Source organism: Euwallacea fornicatus, chromosome 34, assembly GCF_040115645.1.
Source record: "Euwallacea fornicatus isolate EFF26 chromosome 34, ASM4011564v1, whole genome shotgun sequence".
NCBI lineage: Eukaryota > Metazoa > Arthropoda > Insecta > Coleoptera > Curculionidae > Euwallacea > Euwallacea fornicatus.
The window spans coordinates 1,052,498-1,077,910 of record NC_089574.1 but is presented as its reverse complement, the minus strand read 5'-3'; the positions used below and the strand labels follow the sequence as shown (position 1 = coordinate 1,077,910).

Below are 25,413 nucleotides of genomic sequence, written 5' to 3'. Positions count from 1 at the left end.
AAAGGGCGAACGGTGCAATTTTGTTGGAATCCTTGGTTTAGGTTTAAAATGAACTTCTAACACTAAAATTTTTTTTATTTGCAGTAATAACTAGTTCATCTGGCAAAGTACAAAATATCCGATCTTGCGAAATATAAAATCTATTCGAGCTTATTGTAATTACAACTTTCTATAATTTATGCAAGTACTCATATATCTACTGCATTAACTACAAATTTAACAAAAAACCGCATAATATCCCCTAAATATGTTATACTCATAAGCAAGATAATATAACACCTAAATTCTTTTATACCTACACAATATCACCCAAGTTCCTATATTTCATTGTACATGTTTAGACATTTACACAATAACATTATGTTGAGCTGTACACGCTGCAGTAAATGAGATTTAGTTAAACAAATCCAAGAAAAAACCATATGATATCTGAAAACATTGAACATGTTTTAAGATATTATTATGGTGAGATTATCTTATCTATCTTATTCGTTCACCAATATAGACAAAAAACAATAACAGTGATGTTTCAGGTCAAAAACTGCTAATGCCACCCTTAAAAAAAAAGTCATGTCTTTGGATCACTTTGGATCAGAATTACTGTAGCCATTATTTCCTCTCGGCGCTGATTTCTCGATCTATAAACGCCCTATTCCGAAGTTTGGAGTTATCGGAAGTAGTATATCCATTGGTCATGGGTTTCGTGTTGGTGTGCTCGTAGAGCTCTGTTTGGGTCGGGAAACAAATCCCTATTTTACTTTTGCTATTCGAGACTGATGCGCTGTTGACCAAATTACCATTCATCTACAAAAGAAAGGGGATAAATATTATAGACTCACTTGTTTAAGAAAAATTATTTTAATGCTCGACATGTTGTAACTTTTACCTCTGTTTTAATTTGGTTCTTCGATCCCTTATAAGTCTGCTTGTAGAACTTGGAGAACAGGAAGTAGAACATAAGAGCGTGCATTCCAATCCACCACACGAATGCCTTGGGATAGTTGCAATCGATGAAAAGCAGTTGGAAGGCATGCACCATCACCAATACAAATTGAATCTGATACAAAATTTATTTTCAGGATATTTGTATTATTCAAATTAACTTCAGCATATCAAGAAGATCGCCTTGAGACAGTGTAGCATGTTGTATATATGTACGTTCCCTAACATTAAGATCATCAATGTAGGTACACGTTTATCTTAGTTGCTGTGAAACTTTGAGGCATTTTTCCTTAAATTCAAAATCTTACCATCTGAATAGTGGTCAAATACTTCTTCCACCAAATGTACTTCTGATATTGAGGTCCCAAAGCTGCGATTAAATAGTAGCTGTACATGATAATGTGCACGAACGTATTGATGAAACCAAAGAAGGTAGAGTGGCCACCAGGAGTGAATTTAACTCCAAACCAAACAGACATTGGCATTATTCCGTGATGAATTACGTGCAGAGTGGAGATGTGGTTGAATTTTTTGCGCAGCACGAAGAAGAACTGTAAGGAAAGTTTATGTTATAAGTATGAATACAACAAAACATGGTAAGCTGTGAATAGAGGACGCTAATAACGATGTCATACCAGATGGCTTTGCAGGCCGTTTATTCAACTTACAAATTCAATTTTTTAAATATCTGCGCATAGACCATAGTCCTCAAACCATGAAGAAACAGAAATTTATTGGACAATAATATATATATTTTTTTACAAATCCATATTAGTTTTAACTTTGAAAGAAGTATTGTAAATAGAGTTAGAAACTGAATAGTCTTCAATAAAACCGTAGTATATATTATATATTAAATAGAGTATAGAGTATGTAGAGAGCACACGCCAATGATCTTCAATCAGGAAAATTTACGGGGCCATATTTGCCATACATTAGCTTCAGCTCTAAGTGCAATAAAAAACATTAAACTGTGTAGAGGCTCATTTGTAATAAATTAGATTAAAAGTTTTTAATAAATGATAAGCGGCAACTACGTCAATGCAGTTATTAAAACAGAGCTAGTCGGGAATAGTTTATTATTCAACACATCATTTTATAATTTGAGGAAAGCAGGATATACGCCAATGTAGGTCGTGTTTAAATATGAAATATTTCTGGACGCAAGAAAAATAAAATAATCCGGCGTTCACCATTGTTTGAGTGATAAAAATCACATTAAGTATTTTCTATTTTTAATTATCTCTTAAAAAGGGTTTCTTAAAGATTTTAATACATTTAATTATTAAACTGTGCGTTCCTTTTATCTGGGTGTCCCCGAGTTCGCAATATTTAAACCAACTTTGGCCTCAATCATCCACCTGACATTTTTAAACCGAAATCAATTATTCAGTGGCTAATCAATGGAACAAGATTTTTCAAAAATCGCAAATTTAGGAAACTAGCTTACTTTATATATATACAAATTGTTTAAATGATCATATTTTTACCAAATTTAGTCTCTAAAAAGTTATATTGAAATTAAACTATTCACTGGTATATCGCGAAGTCTCACAAAATTGTCCAAAACATACCGAAAATTATTTTTGCGAATATATGGTGTTGCTGATATTTTGTTACCTAAATCGAGTTATTCCGTAACATGCCAAGAGATTCAGGAGCCTCAAAAATTACAAACGCTTTGACAATAAGCAGGCTGAATGAATTTTGAAAAAACTAAGATTTACGTATCATAGAGTTAAAACGGACCCGGATTGTAGGGACTGCAGAGTCAACACCCTCGAATACTGTAATTTTCAATGTCCGTTATTTGAGGAACAAAGATAAAAACTAAACAGGTGCATGAAACATTTGACACAAAAGTTGACTACAAGACTCATGAACTGGATGCTGACGAGCAAAGCGAAGTGGGACAGTTGCAGCAATGTCATTTTTGCGATGGTCAAAGAAAAGGAATGCATAGACCGGGTCGCTATTCAAGGACAATAGGACAACAACGCAATAACCCAATAAAGAAATGAATGAGGGGGGAATACCCTACATGATGCAGGTGCAATAAACCCTTGTTTCTTGAAAGACGGTGATAATTTTAATTTGTAAAATGCTAAACCACAGAATTCAAAGACCTCGTCGACAATAAAAATTATCCTCCAAAGACAGTTCAAGGTCGTCGAAGGTTGGGTCTTTAGGTACTCCCATTTCGGCAAAACCCACACTACCAGGCCGGGTGTTTTTTTGAAGATTTTCCTCGTGAAGAAAAAAACCTTTTGGGAGACGCCCCAGCGTTCTTTGTAACAAATTACACAGGTGTCACTAGTTTAAGTGGAAACAGCGATTGTACAAGTGGGAGAAAAATCGCACAAGGTTTAACATGTTTACGACAAAGACCAACAACGAAATGGGCGGAGTCAGCCCGGTAGGCGTCTCCACGTCGATGCTTATATTCGTATCGATTTCGCTGCCTTTGTGGTGATGATTTTTTTTTTAATATCAGATCATAAAGCAATAATGTAAACAAATGGAAAGAAAGCAAAAAATGATTAATTTATCACTACAACTTAGAGCAGTGAATATTCTGGAACAGGCAGAAGTCTGGCAAAACACTGGATTGGCTTCGCCCACATCAGCCGTTAGTCCCCCAACCCACTTCGTTGGTCTTTGTTGGAGGCATATTAAACTTTGTGAGGTGTTTCTCCCAGTGGCACAATCCCTGTTCCCACCCGAACAATGGACCCTTGTGTAGGGATTTTGCAGCCCAAATCAAGCGATGCAGAAATTCAGAATTTACTCAAAATTGCAAATCCTTGAAAATAACAAAAACAATTGTGACATATATGAGATGTTTGGCTCGCCGCGCTAGCTGAAGTTTACATCGGCGGCCACCTTTAACACGCACTTTATGGCGTGGATAAACCAACCTGAACTAATTAGTTATTTTCAACACTGTTCGAAGGATTAAGTATATATTAATCGATGCCATGGCATTTAACTTTGCCATGTTTGTTATCTTAGCGTTTAGCGAATAACACAACAAAGCTCACAGATTTGGGTAATAAAATTCTTGACCAACGATGTCATCAACCGAAGGTTATACACAACACATCGAAAAGTATTCAATATTTTGTTGACATGTAATTCTGTCTTTTACTTTTTCTATCGTTATGTTTGAATAACTAGTTCCAATTACCAATTCAATTTAATAACTGAAATGAAAATAAACAGCGATAATGGAACACTCGGCAATTACTACCTACTAGTATTGCTTAAGTAGTATAATTACCATCTGTCACAAGATGTTTGTGAAATGAACCAATCTTCTTTTACACTTTGAAATAATTAATTAATGTTCAGGTCACCAACTAAAGTCCTATCTAGACCACTTTTTAAATATTTTGATTGATCTAATAATCGTAAATTAATATTTTTAATCGTTACCCGACGCATGTATTAAAATGTAATCATTTAAAGGGTCCTAATTTAAATAATTAGCGAGGACGCACATTCGACGTGTGTTTATGCTTTTAATGAACGGAAGATCACTTCAAGCCTCTTATTGAAATATGCGGATATCTTTGTTAATTATATATTCTATTTGCACTTGCTATGACTGTTGAAATGCTTGTTTTTGTAAATGGAGTTATGGAGTAACAAATGGCGAATTCTAATGGATTAATTTAATTATTATTGTTTTTTCTTTCTTAGAATTCGCTTGTTGTCATTTATGTGAGTGCTATTTTTTCGTGAAAATATGTGCGTACTATGCAGAAGGTTCTTGAAGATCATTTGCGTTATTGGGATTGTTATTGTCACGCAAGAGGATAAATGTTATAGATTAGTCTGAACACTTACCGTATCGAAAAACTCTGTGAACTTTGAGAAATAGTACCACCAGCATCCTTGAACCATCTAGAAGAATCAGAAACAAAATTAACCCCAAATTATAAAACATCTGTGCTTACTCAGGGTGTTATTGAGTTAGTGTCCGATATTTATTAGGGTGATTTTTCAAGTAGCTTTAAAAAGTTCTTATAGACATATATCCTAGCTCGTTTAGTTTTCGAAATACAGGGTGTCAAACTTGAAAAAAATATATACATAATAAAAAAATATATAATAAATCACATATTCTTTGATATCTTTCTGTCTTTTCCAGCCAATTTTACAAAATTTCACATCTGGGAGTGTTTGAGAATAACAAACTTAAATTTATTAACGATTTAGTTGTATCTCCTAAAGCGCGCGGTGAAAAATATAGTTGAAGTTAACCGACACCTACGAATTTAACTTATAAATTTTAAGAAAATTACTGTAATTATTTCTCTTTAAGAAGTGGCAAATTTTCCCAATTCAGAACTAACCGACGTATATTTTACGTATGAGCTTGCTAATGAGCATGCGTATGAGGCGAAGCAAAAAAGTTGTAGTTATTTAAAAATGTTCTAATGGGAGCTTGTAGCGCCCCTAGAAGATACAACTAAATTGTTGATAAATTTAAGTTTTTCACACTAAAAAACTCTCGCATACGAAATTTGGTCAAATTAGTTAGAAGAGATGGAAAGATATAAAAAAACACGTGATTTGTTTTTTCCACTTCGATACCCCATATCTTGAAAATTAAACGATCTAGGACACATATTTATCAGAACTATCCATCTTAAAACTACTTGCAAAATCATCCTATGAAATATCGAACACTTATTCAATAATAACATCCTGTGTGTACTTATTTGATTATGCTACACTGCATATATTTTAGATGTATGAAGGCATTGAGTTTTAGAAGAAAGACATTAGGGGGAAATTGATGAAAAGTGGGTACTATTAATATTAAATGGCAGATACTCTTCTCGCAGACAAAGAAACTGATTACTGATGTCTATATTTCATATTGTGGTTACTTTTTGGACTGGAAAATTAATATCCCTTTACTTGTATCAGGAGGATAATTAATTGCCAACGGAAAAGTCAAATAAAGGCAGAGCAATGTCTGATTGTTTATCTTCTATGATCATCATTTTTCTGGAAAAACTTATTAGAGGTTGATCTTAAATATTATTTCTGAATATAAAGGATTTACCGATAAATTTTCCTTATTTTATAATCAGCGTAATAAATTGAAGTGAAGTCATAATGGCGAAAAATCAACGATAAAAAATCACTGAAGTAATGACACAACATTATCTGTGGTTTTATCTAATTGTTTAGTGTTAGAATTTTCTAGAATTGATATGAAATAAAACTTCTCAATCGGTTTATTTGTTTGGCGACTGACGAAATGCCTACATTGATCACCTACTACCAACAGGTTCCGTCGTGTATAGCGTGTTAGAACAGCGTCGACCCTTAAGAAGTTTGTGCTTATCATAATAACACTATCGTTTTGGCAAAGTTACAGCACTGCAATTTTTGGGATCTTAAGGAAATTACAAAAATAAATCCAGGGAGTTCAATAAAAAATTTTATATATTTACTGCAATTTGATTTTTATAGGGGAGTATTGAGTACATTTTCATAATTGGTGGTCAATCTCAAAGAGTTGACTGAGCTTGAAAAGGGAATTGATTGAGGCATTCTGTACTTACCCTCATTGCTAACGGCGATGGGGAATAGTCCACTGGTTGGCACTTTAGACTGTAGTGGTTGAGCCAGCCCGAAACCGAGGCCTAAACATGAGAACAATCATAGTAATTAACTTCATTTAGATTACTTCATCTTGCTACAGCTGACTGTATATAGTGAACGATATGACTTTAATTGTGGTTTTGGTAAGAAATGTAAGTAATTTCTATTTCCAGCAAGTTGTCAGTAAGTCAAAAAAATCTTACATGTATCAGTTTTTGCATTCCTTGGTATAAAATTTACCATTACTTGGTGTGCTAAATGATTTTTTAAGTATGTTTATTAGTTTTTTTTTAATAATTTAATGACAGGTCGATTACGAGAAGTGTATTACTTATTATTTACCTAATGAGTTAATAGTCTGCAATGTCTCATCATCTCTATTACTGAGTTATTTATCGCCATGGAAATAAATGTCAAATAAAACGGCACCGTTATGTTATCATTCTAGACGCGTCATTTTTTTGTGTTTTGAATTTAATTTATGTTTAATTTAGTAAAGTTTATTGGTACTTTATAAAATTTAGTTAAATGTAGTAGGGGAAAAAATCGTATATATACTGCGATTATTATCTACTTATGACTTTCACGATTTAGATTCGTTACGTTCGGAGCATAATAATGTACTTTACAACATTAATGTATAACAGATTATTATACATCGAATCAAAAATTATGTGATTGCTTACTTTCCCTGTTTAATGCCTTAAGATAGCAGGTAGCCGATATTTCTTGATAGTTATTAAGACTTTTTCAAAAATTATAGTATATATGCAAAGTGCGCATTAAATTCTCAGCCAACAATTCAAATAAGTGTGATTGCGATTATCATTGTATGGTAATTTTACCTCGAGCTTTAGTTGAGAGTTACCAGAATGAGGACACACACTTTCCATGCACTGCACAAGAAAAAATCACGAAGCCAACAATTTTACCTACCTCATAGAAAAGCCACATGCTGAACATCACTTGGAATAAATTATAATAAATTAATAGTTTCTTCAATTCGAACGGTTTCCTATTTTCCATCAATTTAGGCCCTAAGAATTTTACTATGTAAACGTATGTGATGCATATACATAACGTCGGAAGAGGGGAGCTCATGAGGAACCAGTCTTTAACTCTCTGATCTGAAATAATAATAATTATTATAAGTTTAAAAAGACGAAACAAAACATTGTACTTGAAAAGATTATAAAGATACTCTAGTGAGTCTATCAAAGTTGTGAAAATTAGAACTCATATACAGGGTGTAACATATCGTGAAGGTATTTCTTGGAAGGATAATACTCTTTGCCACCCTGTATGTGGAACGTGGTGCATTTTTGACCATAGATTTATTAAAATTTTTAAATTATTTTGCAGAGTATTATTGTTTCGTGAACTATTTCCATAGTGATATATTACACCTTGTGTAGTGTCTCAACTACTTAAATTTATGAAAGATGTATTGGGGTCTTGGCATCTGTATGTTATCTCACATTCGATCCGCACCATTGCGATTTCAGAAACTAGAGGAAGCACCAAGAAGTTTAAAATGAGAGTAAAGTGGCATAATTTAGGACCGGACTAAGTGCTGCTTTCGAAATCTGAATTTTCTGAGTTCTCCCGAGGATATCCGAAGAAAAGTACAAACTGCAGATTGCGTTTTTATTTTTTTAACATTATTTGACAAGGAGGCCCAAAACTACAAGCACTTTCTTATCACCACTTAGTCTCAGCTCTCCGATGACATTTTCAGATTTGCCATCCGATGTATTGTCCTGCGATTACTACCAGCAATTTTATTTTTTCTTATGAGGGAGTGTTGTTTCGATTAGCAACATTGCACTGGGTTGGAAACAGAGCTTTTCCGCCAATGTCGAAAACAAACACTACAGCGTGACTTGCCAATTTAAAGAGCGGGAAGAAAGAATGTTGTACAAATGATAACATTGTCCGCCTTAAATGGTTCTCTCATTTAAAGCGGAAGAAAGTTGAGCGTTATATATCTGGAACGGACATATTCTGGAAATCGCGTTGGATGCATAAGTCTGCGAGAAACTTCCAGTGAAAATCGGCAAGAGGTTTGTGAATCGTCTTAAGGTGGCGGGATTCAGCTCTTCGAAAGGAGTACACAATCACTAGTTTTTCCATAATATAATTGCGAAAAATTAAAAGAAAATTCTAAAGCTACTCGATATATGACTCATTGAGCGGAAAAAATATGAATGCACTGGAATGAAATTTCAAATCTAGGAGAATTTTTGAAATCGATTTTAAAATGTTTTACCTTGAGGCTGTATATTTCTGACTTTTCTATTGTAGACCGAAGGTCCCAATTTAATGCAATTAGAAGAAATTTACTAGAAAAATTAAGTCCTAAACCTGTAATTTTCTCCTAATTCTTGTAATAAATCATCGCAAAATTCATCTAGTGTGCGGTGATGCATTGGATGTGTCAGCTGTTTGCGCAGGGCTGTATGTTGTCAGCCATGTTTTAGTATTAGCGCCACTATTGTAAACCTCGGTATGACTTAATTTTCGTCGTTAATTTTTCGTGTAAAATCCGCGTTTTGTATCGGGTAAAAGGACTTAAACACATAAAAATATGTTTAACGAAGTGTTACGCGTTTTTTCCGGTAAAATCCCTGTTTATTCGTGTCGGACTTTTACCAAAAACTATTTAATCACGAGTTGAATATTGTGACGTGTTTTTTCGCTAAAACCTATCTAGTGACGCATTGAAGAATGTTTCAGAAATGGAGTATTAATGAGCGCTTTGAAGCAAAATCTGGTAAGTTTTTGAGCTTCGAATCATATTCTTTACCAAGGCCATTGAAAATGGTAGATAAATTTTCGGACTCTAACATGCATTAACGCAGTTTGGAATAAAAAGTCACGAGTGCTGGTCTCTGATTCCGATTATCAAAATTTTCGATGCACCACCTACATCGAGAGGTTTTTCCTAACTAAACACTACATATGAATTAATGACGCCTTCGTAGCATTTTTGACACGTCGACTTTGTCAAAAATATTATCGTCTTAGGGTACTGATAATTTTCATTTCATAATGAAATAGTTGTTTTTTTAATGATTGAACAAACGGGTGATAAATTAAATGCTCTTAATGGCATATATCCACAAATTCAGTGGCGATGTTTATAACAAATCAAAAGCCATTTCTTTTACTATTATCAATAAAACGAAAACTAAAACTATAATGAAACCAAAGTTCCCCCTTTTTTACTTAGTTTGACAAAGAAATGCTGTTGGGAAAATTCTTAATTTCACTAGTTACGTTTTTTTTGGAAATTAAGCTTTCTATCAAATCGTCACTGATGGGGTTATGAGTTACCACACGATCGTACGTGTTTGTGTAAAAAATGTAGATAATGTAGAATTTTAATTACACATAATTTAATTATTATTGTGAATTGGTGTTGTAAGAATGTTTATATTTACTATACATGCAGAGTAGTGAGGAGAGATTTCTTACTGATATATTACATAAAATTCAGCACTCTCAAAGCAAAACCTCTACAAGGATATATTCAATTCCAATTTTGAGTTAAGAATTTTCAATAATCTTTTACTACAAGCAAAACACACGTTGCTACTGTCTGTTCATCTACTTTTCACCGTCACTCTAAGACCCAGTTGTACAGAGTGGCGCCTGTTCGATAGATCTATGACAGATAAAGGTCAATTGCACCTTCTCGGTTTGGGTATTCAAGAGAAACTTTATGGTGTCATTGCTAACTTGAGTCGTTTCTGATGCAAATGAGTGCGGAATGTGCTCGCATGCGGAAAACTATATCTCTTCACTTAAATGGATTCAGAATATACATAGTTACTTTCCGTAAGTTGGTAGAAAAAGTTATTGTTAAGATGTAAATAATCGTAATTAACACATTTTACCATAAAATAATTTGAGACGGTAAAAGTGTTTCAACCAACATTAACATGAAAAAACCATTTTCACTAAAATTGGTAATTGTAAAAATTTGGTGTCCAGTATAAACACCGCTTAGAATACTGAGGCATAAATTGAATAAAACTATTAAAGAACCTTACGACAATCCAACAATTTTTTCCTCTTTACGAGGAATTTTAACAAGTTTGGGCTGACAATTAATAAATGGATTATGATGTTTGATAATGGGTAATTAATCTATAATATTTTAAATAAACAGGAAATGTCAATATTACACTCAATTTGTACTCGCGCTCAGTTTTGAGCCCTGCATTTGGCCCAAAGGTAAATTTTTTAATCAGGGTTTAAGCTAAAACCTGCTAACGCGCTTTTTTGCATCTTCAATTATTCCAGGAAAACTGGCAAATTTGGAATCATGGATTTTAAATAAGTCCTTGTAACATTTTGCACTGTTCAGTATAACTTTTTCGATACATATTTTAAAATAACCATTATATAATTACTAAAATTTACCACTTTTATTGTCCATCAGGTCTCGGTAAGCATGGTAGATATAGTGAAGTATCTGAGTCATCTTTGAATCTGTAATAAGAAGGAGAAAAACATTAAACTACTTTTTAACGAAGGCCTCAACTAATGTCAAGTGAATACGTAAATTAATAATTAATTTGCGGAACTAATAAATCACACCATTGTGTGAAATGCTAATTTAGAGGTTATAATTTTCTGTTCGTGGATGATTCTTTTCTGGTTTTCGGAGATTTTTGCATAATATTTCATCAAAATATGGTATTCGGCAGGTATTTCCCGCCATCGATTTTGCGAAAATTCCATCATGGGGCAATTTCTTAAAAAGAATTTTTACCGCTATCGGGTGTACCAATATTGAATTAATTTATAAAGAAACAAGGTGTCAGTTTAGTAAGAAGCAATCAAATTAATTCCGAGCAGAAGTTTCGGCGTGGCACATTTTTCATTGCAATTAAATGGTCACGAAGGTAGCTCCTACTGCATTCATTGGGAATCGTTTATATGCGCATTTTATGGTAATGGTCCTATTAATCCAATGTTAATTACCGAAAAATCGAATTCGCTTTCGTTTCGGCCAATCTGCTGATTGTGAAAGTAATAAACTTATTGTTTTTGTTTTAACTCGTCCCATCAGCTATATATCAAATCGTCAAAAAAATGGAAAAAATACAATTTTACAAAACTTTCAATCATAAATTTATAATTTTATTTAATGTCATCAGTGTTGTTTGTTGTGATATCGAATTAAATATGCCATGAAACTTGTATTGTGACTATCAGTAAATTCAGCATTTTGATAACCATCGACCTTGATCTTCTTTTTAGTTACCACTCATGAGGACAGGCAAAAAGTTAATTAAAGAATTCAAATTGCAAATGGTTTTGACACAAACGTGTACATACTCTAGAAAGTGATTTGAATGTTTGTTGAAAACTGAAAATTCCAACATTGACTAGGTTGACTTAATAAAAATATTATGCTGCGCGCATTCAGTTTCTGGCTATATTCGACCGTAATATAACTTGTGTATGTTATAATGAATATTTAATAATCATTATTAGTCTTCTTATTGACAGATTCCGGCTATTTAGTAATTTAAAGGTTCATACAAAATTTAAAAATTTTTCAGATTTTCAAAGTTCATTTTTGACATGTTGACAGGAGAGTTTAACTTATGGTTCTAGAAAGCCAGAAGATTAATAACTTTAAAAGAAGAGAAACACCAAATGATCAATAGTCCTTTTCTCTCGATATAAGATAAACGTTACATCCCTCAACATTTAGATTCGAATAATGATAATAATCATTACGAGCACTAGTTTAAAGTTCTTAAAGGCGACGATTATATTACTTACCACTTGGAGTTTAGTTAAGATAAATATCATCTTAACTTTATGAAATTTATAATTATGACGTTTATGAAAATTAAACAGCAAAATTTCAATAGGAAATGGATATATGTCAAACAAAAAATTTAGAAAATTCCGACTTTCCCCAACACTCGAGTTCTGATGAATAAAATTTCAAATCAACATAATAATTTTAAAGATGCTAAATGTAGATCTAAGCGAGAAAGAAAAAGACAATATTCTGGCCACAATAAAAATATTATGAAGAAAAAGAATCCAGATACTAGCGAATAATACTATAATTTTAAAGAAAATGTTTTAAAAAGCGCTCTTTAAAGTTATTAACAGAAGTCAGATAAATTGTATTTATAAAATTCTGGACTTTAAAGTCTTACCAAGTGCGATATCTTCAGCTAAAAGAATGTCAAAAAATACTAAAGTTATTTCTTAAATTTCAAAAGAACTAAAATTAGCGTAAAAATATGTATGAATCTTGCTGTTTGCAAATGATTATTGTTTTTCACGATTTTCTTTTTAATGAAGCCTAGCAAACGCATATTAGTTTTTCTATATTTCGTCTTAATTTTGAGGAAATTTTAAATCGTATCGAACGTAGACAACACATATAAATTATTTATAATGTGTAAATATAAATTACAAAAAAAGTGCTTAATTGAATATGGAAGGTGAGGTAAATTTAATAAATATTAAATAATTAAGATGTGGTAAATTCGGACTCAAGGTCTACTCGATCAAGTTATAAAAAAGGTTCTACTGTACTTTATAATTTAAGTACATAATTGAATATTAAAAAATCAATTCGACATTATTTTATATTAAAAAAAAATATATGAATCAGCCTCCTTCAATTTAAACATATCGATTCAGAACTATGCTTCTCACTACCGTATTTGAAGTGAAGTATTTCCCTACTTATGCTTTTGAGTTATTTTAGTTTAATTGATAGACGATTTCATTTTATTTGTGTTTTGACAGGAATTAGTACAATTACATTGGAAACACAGAGCTGCAATGTGGTCAGAAACGATATACATATAAACTGTTGACTGTTTTCAAATACTATCCAACCCACTTCAAAAACTCCTATTTTAGACAAATAGCTAATTATAGAATATCTTGTTTTTATATTTAATATACCGATGGGAATTTATGTTTGCTTAAATTGTTTTTTAGGACATAACATAGCAAAATGTTTTAAAATCGAATTCCGCTTGTTGCTTGTTCCTGTTATATGACAGGTACTGATTGAAAGTGGCGAACAAATGTATGAAACGCTATTAAATTATCAACTCATTGTCCATTGTTCATCATTTTATTTAAAAGGGTGATGGCACTCTGCAAAAAAATAAAAAAATGGTATTAAATTTATGATCAAAAACGTACTACAAAATGTAACGTTTATGGCAATGACGAACATGAGAAAAAAGTCTCTCTGCTGAACGTTGCTTCTATCAATAAATGTGCATATGTTATGAGTATTAATAGTTCCGAATATCTCATTTGTCGTCGCTTCACCACTGAAATAAATCATCTAAGAATCGATATCGGTAAGAAAATATACACAAAGGAACGAACCACAGAATAATTTTATTATCTGTTGTGTTTTATTTTTAAAACTACTAAGGTCTACGCCAAAGGTAATTTAAAGAGTAAATAAGTATTAATGATACGAGAATTTACATTAAGGTCTTCCAAACTACGTTGGTTACCGACATTTGTTATTACATTCATGCGTCAAAGAAACACAGACATATTAGTTTTGGTAATAATCATGTAACTCAATCAATGATTAATGAATGATACAATGACCTCTAAAGTTTCAAGTAGCTTTGCACTACACGAAATAATATAGCATACATACATACATACATTCATACATATATACATACATACATACATACATACATACATACATACATAGATATATACATATATATATATATATCTATGTATGGAATATTTTTGTTTCCGGAGTATTGACATACTTGTTTTTAAGACTACCTGTTGTTTTGTTAGTGCAAGATGTTTTAAATCTCAAGGCTTTTGAAATAACACCATGGAGAATTATCTATACAGGGTGACAAGGTTTCGCATTTTTTCTCATATTTTATGTTTTTCTCGTGTATGCCTTGAGTTGAATTTAATAATTTTCGTACATCTATTTTCTTTAAGACCCTGTACGACACAATGCCAAGATCGACGGTAGCCATATGCAGAGTGTCATTTTTTTTTGGGTCATATACTATTTTATACTTTGCACCTTTTTTCGGAACACCCTTTATGAATTCTAGTGCCAAATTTAAATCTCTCCTTCAGATCTTTAGCTTTTTGGTCTCTAGCAATATTTTAGAATCTTGCAGCATGTTCCTACAATTTGTAAAAATATCTTTCGATGCAAATTAAAAATGTAAACGAAATAAACAAAAAAAAAATTTCCACTTTTGCTATCATTTATGTGAAAAAGTTTATAATATTTAATCTTAAATCAAAATGAAAAAAAAAAATTTAACTGTTGCAAATGTTTTATTCCCACTAAGATATGGGACTCCGCTCTTTGCTATTCCGTATATTGAAAATGGTGCCTTTTTTACCATGAGTTTCTCAACGTTTAAAAATTTTTTTGCATTGCACTATCACTCCCTGAAATATGTCCATGAAAATACGTTGCAGCATTTATAAAAAAATAATTATACTTTAAAAAATAATTTATCATTGAAAAACAATACCAGTAAATGACTCTGAATAGTTAATTTTTCTTTACGTCATTGCATACACTAATTGAAACACTTTTTGCTTTTTTAAATTTAATATTAATTTTATAAATAGCTATATTGTGGATTTATAGGCAATACATTTGTTTAAAACTTAATTGAGAATATTTATGTTTATAAAAAAAGCGATTAGAAGAAACAGCGTATCAAAAATGAAATCATTAAAATTTAAAGATTCATTTAGAGTAGAGAAAAACTGGATTTTTTAGGATAGTTGTGCGAATTTGTTATTTCTTTAAGCGAGAAAATATCTTCTTTCCTGCACATGTCGGTACCTGAACTGCTCATAGGAAATTAACAAAAAAAGATCGCGCAAAAAAGCGAATAATTATTACTTACACATTTCACATACGAAAAAGTTCTTTTGCACACGGTGTGGACGGACATCATTTCAACAAGAGGAATGACTATATCTTTTAGAACAGGCTCTCTACCAAATTTCATCTTTAAAGTTAAAAAAAATGAAGTTTTTTTTTAACTTTAACTTTTTTTTTTAATATAAGAAATTAAAATCTTTCCATCCTCTTTCAAGCTATGGCAAGCTGCAAATTTTACAATTTTCGAAATCTTGTCTTTTCGGAGCCAAACAGTAAAAAAAATCGAAAAAAATCGCTACTGCGGGGGATACTAAAGTAAGACAGTAAGTACCACCACCGACAGTGTTTCGAATTTCTATATGTTTTATTAGAATATTTAGAAAAAAATGTCGCTTGAAAAATATTAAAATAAACCGTCCTATTACAGTATGTTATAGTAAATGTTTCGTTAGAACGAGATATAGGTTAACTTAGGTTATGCACTTGTTCAATCCAGAAGTTTGGAATTTTGACCGCCTAAAAATGTACTTGAAAAAAAAAGGGATTAGTAATGGCTTCTCATAGACAGATACTTAATATGTTAAAATAAATGCTTTTTTCCTATTTTTTAGAAACATGAAACGCTCTTTTATTCGTGCACAACGCTCTGACTTACCAGATATGACTAAAAACAAACGTCCCGGCTAATTGTAACTAATGCTCTAGGCACTAGCATTTACCTAAAGAACGGTTCTACCGACCTTCACAATTTACAAAAATCGCTAGCACTCACCATGTGGTGATAAACCACTATTTGCACCACCTCTCTCTATAGACATCGGTCAGGTACACGCACTGATTGCCACATAATATTATTAATGACCTATGTAAATATTTGATTTTATTGAACGTTGGTAGTTTAGGCCGTGTCAAGGTTACACGGTAGCACTTTTCAAAACGATTTTCTTTTCACCCGAATAATTATTGTTGTTGTCTTTTATCCAAATTTACCGTTCCAGCGCGAAAGGGTTCACGTTATACCCACACCAAGTACGTTTTAATCAGTTCTTAGAAGTTCCCAACGTGACTGCTTGAGACATCCTTCATTGAAAATAAAAATTAATGTAAATTATTAATTGCGTTTAATCTTACGAAGTAGGTGTCGAAATTTTCATTTTTCAAAACCCTTCGATCGTTAAAATATTCTAAAGGATTGAAGAAATTCTAAAAATAAAAAATTAAGCCCATTTTTAGCTACCTATACAATTCTACCTTGGCTAAAAATTAAACCCAAATTTGACGTCGAGGGTTTAGATTTGATATACAGTCACTCAAAAAAGTATCCGTACAGGCATAAAAAAATTCTGTAAACCGTAACTTTTGACTGATTTCGTTCAAATTTTGTATAATGAAAATTCAAACCGAAACTCAGTTTGCGTAATTGAGCAACTTTTGAAAATTTAAATTTTAACTCCGTTTTGAAAACTTCTTGTGCGGTGGAAATTTTTCAATGTGGTTTTAACATTCTTGTAAAGGGGATTTTTCTTCATATATCCTGAAAATTTGATCAAAATCGAACCGCAAATAAGGGAGCTGCAGCTTTTTAAAGTCGTCAAAAATGTCAAAGTTTCGTTATTTTGCGCGAAAATCGTCACTCTTTGGCGTTTTTGAAAGGCTGCAACTCCCTTATTTGTTGTTCGATTTTGATCAAATTTTCAGGATATATGAAGAAAAATCCCCTTTACAAGAATGTTAAAACCACATTGAAAAATTTCCACCGCACAAGAAGTTTTCAAAACGGAGTTTTTTTTAAACGCTGGAAAGCACTCTAAAAGTTCAATTTTCAAAAGTTGCTCAATTACGCAAACTGAGTTTCGGTTTGAATTTTCATTATACAAAATTTGAACAAAATCAGTCAAAAGTTACGGTTTACAGAATTTTTTTCCGGCTGTACGGATACTTTTTTGAGTGACTGTATGTACATTTTGCTGATTTTCTTTTACAATTTTGAATTTAAATTTGAGCAGTGTCTGAACTGAGAGTGTAATATCGGACCCAAAAGTGGGAAAAGATTAAGACAGGCGATAAATATATGGGTTACGCCCACTTTTTTCATTTTTTTTTGTTGGGTAAATATGTAAATTGTTAATACAACGATGATTATTACCAATTCCGATTCAATCGCATACTTTTTTTAAAGAAAATGGACGATAATCATATTTCTTATTAAACAGAGCTGAAATTTGACTTCAGACACCACTGAAAAAATAAATGTCTAACGACAATCGCAAAACGATTCATGCTGTTAATGGATAGTTAGGAAATAACGCGAACTTGAACTTTTACTGGAAGAAAGGATGTATGACAAGTACCGTTTTGCGTAACAGGCACTTCGAAATAACGAGCTTAAGTTACCATTTCTATGCTAATGTTAGATATGTAATATTTACCACGATCAGTTACGTTTGTGGCGCTCCATGGGGTATGTATATAAAACTGTTAACAAATCTTATTATACTAATTTTCAAGGAATTTCTACGAAAGATCATTAACTATCTAGACAAATTTTTATTGTCCAAATGCATATATATTCCTAATAATTTCATTTAATGTCGTAATAATGACAAACATCGTTAATAAGTAATTTAAGACAATTATTTTTCGTAGCTATCATAAGTATGTAATTTGAAGAATGCGAGAAATTATGGGCATATAGGAGTTGCAAAAAAATTCCGCAATATTTAAGCTTCGCACCAGAATGAAATTATTATTGCACACTTTCCTATTTTAATGTACGTATTTGCCTATACAAAGTTGGCCGATATGGAATTAATACTTATCTTATTTGCTTTGACTGAATGGAAGACCGTTAGGGGAATTGTTGAGTTTAACAAGAAAATTTCATTTTTGATCTCAAAGTTTCGGTTTCCGACTAGAATGGAAATACTTTTATCTGTAATAGGAGACGTGGCACCCATGTTATAAAAACATGGTTAAAAAGAAGGCGTGTGAGCTTTTTGAAATCAAAGCTTCCAATGTTAACCTCTTTTTAATGGTGACGACTTTGTGGTAAACTAAAGAATTCGGAAATTTATTTCATAACGTAACAGTAGTATTGTAGAGGCAGAACTTTGATAAATCTATTCGTTCTACTTATTGTCAATGTAAGACGTTTGATTATCAACAGTACCTGGCTTAGCTACGTCTTACTGTTCACCATCTATTGCGCGCTTCTTTTTATCCGAACTAATGTTTGTTTCCCAGAAAGATGAATGTTAAAGTATTTTTCATTAATTCCATGAGACCCTGAGTCCTAACGTAAGAGTATATTTTTTCCTAAACCCAATCGATAAGTTTTGCTCGTCCCGTACGACCAATCTTCTTGAATTTAATATTACATTACAAAATTACACATTTCCGGATATTTCTTTCTTTTGCTCGAGACCTTGATCGCGAAAAAAGAATGATTGGACCTTTGCGGTCATGATTTCGAAAAAATTCCTCGATGACCAGTTCTGTTAAGGTCGAATCTGCCTGACCATTCGCGGCGAATCGACTCGTTTGCCCTGATGCTTATTTCGATCTGGTTAAAATACTATATTGCATTATAGTTATTTCTTACCAGATTGTTGAACTTGAGCAATCACACCGGAAAACTTTATTGTTTATGGATATCAATTTACTCGAATTGATTGTACTCGTTTAGGCGCATAAATTATTGATTTACTTCTTGCAAGCAGACAGTACTCAACACGTATGGACTCTTGTCTTACTTCTAATATTTGCAATTGTTTACACGTAAGCCACTGTTTAAACTATTTAAAGTAGACGAGATAGGAGTCTGTTTTTAGGTGAGACTTAAATTTAATTTCCTTTCCTTTAATACTTCTCTCTACCTAGTTCCTTAATTATTATCTTGCTGATTGCTCACAATTTTTCCAGATCTAGTTTTTCCTTATTAAACATTTTATTTACTGCATTTGGTTTATGTCTATCGCTTACTATAAGGTTTTTTTATATGAGACCTTTTAGTATATTACATGCATATCATAGAGGCTATATCACGATACTGTTCCAACTCTTAGAGAGACTATTAGAAGTTTGGTGTTGCACTTTAGGGAATTGGACAATTTAGGACACGAGTTTAAAAAAATGTAAGAAACGTTTGCAAGTAAAAGTTTAATGTTTTGAAAAGCTCATTAAAGCCCAAAAATTGAGGGCACATTTTTTTGTCACACCCTGACACTCCCCACACTTCCAAAAAATTATTAAATTACTTTAATGAAAGTACCGTATTCTTTTCAGGCGATTTTTCTCATAATAAAGGTGTCATCTCATGTTCATAAAAGACATTCCATGTGTTCCTGGTTCTCAAATTAATTGTTTTTATTTAAATTAGTTTTATGTGTGAAAGTGCCTAGGCACCAGTATGTAGTACCGACGCTATCACGTTGCTTTGATAATGGGAATATTCATAAAAGTCTAGATTTCTTAACGACAATCTCGGAGCCACAATAGAACCACTAACCCGAATTGCCCATTGTATGTGTTTTAGTAGAAAAATGGTAAGAACCTGTTTCCTTGACGATATTACCTATTTTGCAAATTTTCGCAAGCAACGACTTCTTCTTACCGTTGTGCGCCATGAATGAATGTAAATATAAAACTTGGACATTTCCACATTTATTGGTTTTACAGCTAACATCATTTCCTTTCACAAAATTGCATTGCAGTGCATAAGCGCAAGGTACAGGCTAAGTAGAATATTTGGCAACAAAAGAGGTGTTGTACATGTACGTTTCACATTAGATAAAGAGAACGTGAATACTCCGCACAAAGATTTTTCCAGGTCATTGTCGTGCAGTAAGAAATCTTGTTTTGAGTTATTTATGCACTTGTCTAGTAGGGTTTCGCAAATGAGCAGTTTTATCAATGACCAACCAGTGTTCGAACACACTCCCAGAACAATTGAACATTTCTATTGCTCGACAACTCGCACCACAATCAAATTCTTACAGGTGATTGCTGCAAGTTTTGGGAATTCAAATGGCATGTTAATTATAGCACGGTGTTTATATCAAAAACTTCGGACTTCACCTTGATTGGTTTTGAAAGTGTAAACAAAACTATATTTATTGAAATTATACAAGCATTCGTGAGCAAATCTGGGTGGTCCATGCATATACATACATGTGTATTTTGGTTTTACGATTTTGACGGAGCAAAATGAGTTTTGTTACCGTAAAATTGTCTTCATGAAGAATGAGAGTTTATCACAAATCTTTCCGATTGGCTTTGTGAAATTAAGTGAACTAAGAATTCCTCATGGCAACGCAGCAAATGGGAAGTTTTGTTCGATTTGAGTTAACAAAAAAAGGATGGAAAACGTTTGAAGCGCCGCAAACTCACATTGAGCAAAAGAAATCATTTTATTTCCATATTATTCTAGCGCTCCACGAAATGGTTACCTAATAAATTTTCCAATTATTGAGAATTTGAATATATACCATGTATAATATAGAAACCAGTTGAAGTCTTGCCAGAAAAGACCTATTTACTTCTCGTAACATCTTAGGTTTCTGATCGAAATGGAGGACAGTTTGAGAATTTATTGTGGATACAAATAATATTGTGAAAATAAATAATAATAATTTGTTATAAATAATAATACAGTGATCGAAACTCACTTTTCAAATACAAATTTAGATGTAAAAAAGGGGCAATTTTCAGCAGCTCAGAAACGGTGGGGTTTAGGGATAGGGTAATGTTGACAAAAGTTGTAGGTTTTTGGATTCTGAACAGGATGCCGTCGAGAAAAGTAGGGCATTCTATTTGAAATAAGCAAGTTATTGAGGATTGAAGTCATACAACTTCGGAGGCCTAATTCGAGGGTTATGGAAAACTCTTTTTAAACTAAAACATATCAAAACGTAGCTTATTATGTCGCCTTGGAGCCCCATAAGATCGATTCCAAAATTCGCAACGGTTAGGAAACAGCATTGATTTCCGTGAGATCTTGCAGCTATCAAAATTTTCGAATTTTCACAAATAACTCGAAAATGGTAATTTTTTTATATATAAGACCTATTCCATAAACTAGCCTTAAAATTTGACGATAAATCCGAAAATGGCAAAAAAATTGGAGGGTTGCATTTAAAAAAACATAATTTGGTACTACCACACTTTTATGACAGACCCTGTACATTTGAAAATCATTTAAAAATACGTGCCTTTTATTCCCCAAAAACTTTACTAAGACAAATTTCCTTCCAAAACTTATATTTACTGAGAAATCGCACTTTGACGCACTAATGAGCAACCCCGTATATATTGAAAATTGGAATATAGATTACGAAGTTTGCAAAGGTACGGGACAAAATGAAAGAGCAAAATTGTTAAAGGATTTAAAAACATAAATAAACATAAATAAAGAACCGTGAAAATTCAGCGTTTAAAAAAATTAAAAAAATAGAAACGTAATGTGGGGATTTTAGAATTATTTTATATCTTGTAAAGAAGACAAGTAAGTTCCCCTATTCCACTTTACGGCTAAAAATATTTAAAAAAATTGATTTTCTGACCCTCATCAAAACTTGCAAAGAATTTGTTCAAATAGACGTATGATCGATCAAAACGTATTTAATTGCTCATTTACATTTCAAATAGCATATCCTATCTAAAATACAATCTTTGCGACACATGCCTAGTTCTCAAACCAAATCAATTTTCCACATCTCAACGGTAATCAAAATAATGTGGTTTCCATAACGGCAGAGATTAACATTGGAATGAATAACTCAATCGTATGTAATAACAGGCATTTGTTAGATTTTTGATGTCGATATAAAGTAAAAGGTAACGAAGATATTGCATTACTACGTTCCACATAGCAAAAGCAGCGATCCGGACCTGTTAATTATTACCCATGCAATTGTCGATGATTTTTTCAAATTTAAATGCATTTTCCTAAGTGATTAACTTGTACAGTCGTTGACATACATTTTAGACTTATTATTGCTACATCTAAAATACACCCGGAGCAGTACATGCGCTCCAAAGGCTTATAAACAGGTACCATATAAATCTACCTGATTTAATTGTAAATATTTTGCTTTTAACTAAAGGTCAGTTTTGTGATATTTATATGGTGTGCTGCTTGTGAAGTAACAATATCCCGGCCAAATAATAGAGTAGTGTATGAGTTATTGCCTTCTGAGGATGACTCGAAATGATAATATGATTTATTTGTTTTTGAATCGAACCGAATAATTCGATTTTTTATATAATTTTAAATTAGCGTACTTTCAGCTTAAACTACAAACTAATTCTTATAGAAACCTTGACACAGAGAATGGGTCAGACTCTTGGTTTCTATGGCAATTGGCAATGGTCATTCCTAGTCACTGTTGCTAAGAGATTATTTAAACAAGAGGAAGGACAAAAATGTATGTATGTGTATCTTGTCAGAAAACAATAAACTTCAGACGCAATACGCACCTGAATTTAAATATAAACGTAAAAAAACAATTAGCTGCTATAAAAACGGCCGTTCCAGGCAATACGACTAGTCGGCTGTTGACCAGGATTGAAGATGTTAATTGCAATTTAAAAGTATTTACTCTCCAGCAAAAATTATTAGTGATTCATTTAGAGACGCGAAGTCAATATAAGCAGCCAGCCCGCACCCATGCTACGTATTTAATAGTGTTGGTGTATGATTTCTATCAGGAGACAAATACTTTAGCACGAATTAAGAAATACGATTTTTAGGAATGACGATATTGCGTCTTTCTAGAACAAAATATGTAATGTATGATGTTACAATGTCCTCGCAGTCTTTTCTTCAGGCGTTTAAGCACCTTTCAATCATAGATTTAAACATAATGACATTTTTATTTAGATATATTGAATGCTACTTTTTATAAAATTATGACACCTATGAAATTCAGTATCAAAACAAAGAAAAAAAAAATGTAATTGATTGATTTCGGTCCGATTTTCAATAAGTTAGAACGAAATTAAACACCATCGAGAAGAAATCCTTCGTATTTTCCCCCATCAGAAAAAAAGTATAGTGTGAAACACATGCCAAAATCACATGACTAGATTCTCTAAAATTGTTAACAAACAAGACCAAGATATGTATAACAAGGTTTTGTGTGCTATTATCGCTGACCGCTTTCTTTGGCTTCAAGAACATCTGCTCTTGAAGTCTATGAGATAACAGATGCCACATAAAAGAGATCACTACGATCACCAAAGAATACAATATTATTAAATTCGAGAAAACAGTTTGAGACGCTCATGCAATGATTGTGTTCCGCAAGCTTTTATTTTTGAAATCAGAACGAAATGGAACATTTAATGCATTAATAATGTACTGAGTATTTCATGTGCATCGAAGTAAATTATGTAAAAGTTTTTCTCTCGATGCATTTTAAATTTTTAAATAGTCCTTTTCAAATAAATTAGATAATTCATTGAGCATTCTCCCTTCTCAAGCAGTTTATCGAGAAACTCGGACCGAATTCCATAGCATCTAATCACGTTCCATAAAAGGTGGAAAGACACCTAGACTTAGTATTAAATCAATAATTGGAATGGTGGACTAGAACTGGGAGTTATGGAACTTGTAATTGTTTTGATTTAAGAACATTGTGATGTCAGAAAACTAAAATTTAATAACTTGAACACTATCAATTATTATTAGACGCAGATACTAAAAACGTGGACGTTACATGAAGTTTGGGAAAAATTGCTATTTAAAAATAACAATCTTGGAAATTTTCTATTCTTTGATACTGACGAATTAGTTAAAACAATATTGTATGTCGATACAACATTGTATCAACATATATTGTTCATTGAAAGCCCGAAAAATCTCAGGAAATTCAGTACTAGCAGTTGTTTTTAGGGCAGATGAATAATCAATAATGATAATTTTTTAGTATTCTATACTCAGTGAAATTTTATTTTGAGTTATAATGAGTATGTACATAAATAAATAAAAATAAATAAAATACATAAAAATACACGACCTGAAATTTTTGTTCCGACATTTTACTATTAAATGCCTGAATTGATGGATGCACATTAAAATGAATATAGATTTTTCTTGAAACTCGGACCATAGTGAATCAGTATTAAAAGTTCAACAAGCACTGTCTTACTTACCGGGAAATTATACAACAATACTATAGTCAAACAAAAATCACAGCCACTTTTGTTTCAAAAACCATACGACCAGAGACCGCACAAACTAGTGTTCTTTCCAACTTATTACAGACGATCCAGCAATAAAAAAATTATTATTGTTGACAATTTACACGAGATGTAATAAAATAGTTGTTAATATTGGTCTGCACAAGCATGAATCCTGCTGAGCCAAACAGTATAAGAGTATAATCGCACATTGACGATTAGAAAAGTTGCGTCGAGAATGCAGGCTTACATTTATATTAAATCGTACTACTGGGCCCCCACTTGGGGAGCCGGTTAATATGTTGATGATCATTTATTTTATGACCATGCTGCGGTCATTGGATTTTTTTTTTTTGTTTTGCAAAAATTTTGAATATTTAGAAGCAGGTATGTTTCATATTTGAAAAGAGCGTCAAGTGTAAAAATGAATCGTTATTATTTTCTTCTTTGGCCGATTTTTCGGAAGTCCTAAGAACATTCTGTATAGTTGCGAAACCTTTGAAACTCGTTTTAAGAATAATTTTGTTAATAATGCCTGCTGGGACATGATTTAATGCAAAATCGTAAATTATTACTAGTCAAGCTCGAGTTAAGAAGTACATATGTATATACAGTGATAGATAAAATTATAGAGACAAATGATTTTTAGACACATTGTTAATTTTGTGCACTCTATTAAAATTCCAGTTTAACTATAAAGTCGTATTATGACTATTAAGTCAAAATTCAAACGCTTATATTCATATTTTCCTTACTTCATCAAA

At 32.2% G+C, this 25,413-nt stretch overlaps 1 protein-coding gene across 1 annotated transcript; it reads right to left on the bottom strand.

Annotated features, from left to right (window-relative positions):
* Nucleotides 1-54: 54 nt before the first annotated feature.
* Nucleotides 55-24,881, bottom strand: LOC136348585 (very long chain fatty acid elongase AAEL008004-like). Its single transcript, XM_066299519.1, has 8 exons — nucleotides 24,623-24,881; nucleotides 10,993-11,061; nucleotides 7,501-7,691; nucleotides 6,525-6,605; nucleotides 4,792-4,848; nucleotides 1,251-1,493; nucleotides 887-1,057; nucleotides 55-804 (listed from the first exon to the last, which is right to left on the bottom strand). Exons 2-8 carry the CDS (start codon nucleotides 11,051-11,053, stop codon nucleotides 610-612), a joined length of 999 nt encoding a protein of 332 aa, XP_066155616.1. The 5' UTR covers nucleotides 11,054-11,061; nucleotides 24,623-24,881; the 3' UTR covers nucleotides 55-609.
* Between the last annotated feature and the right edge of the window lie 532 nt (nucleotides 24,882-25,413).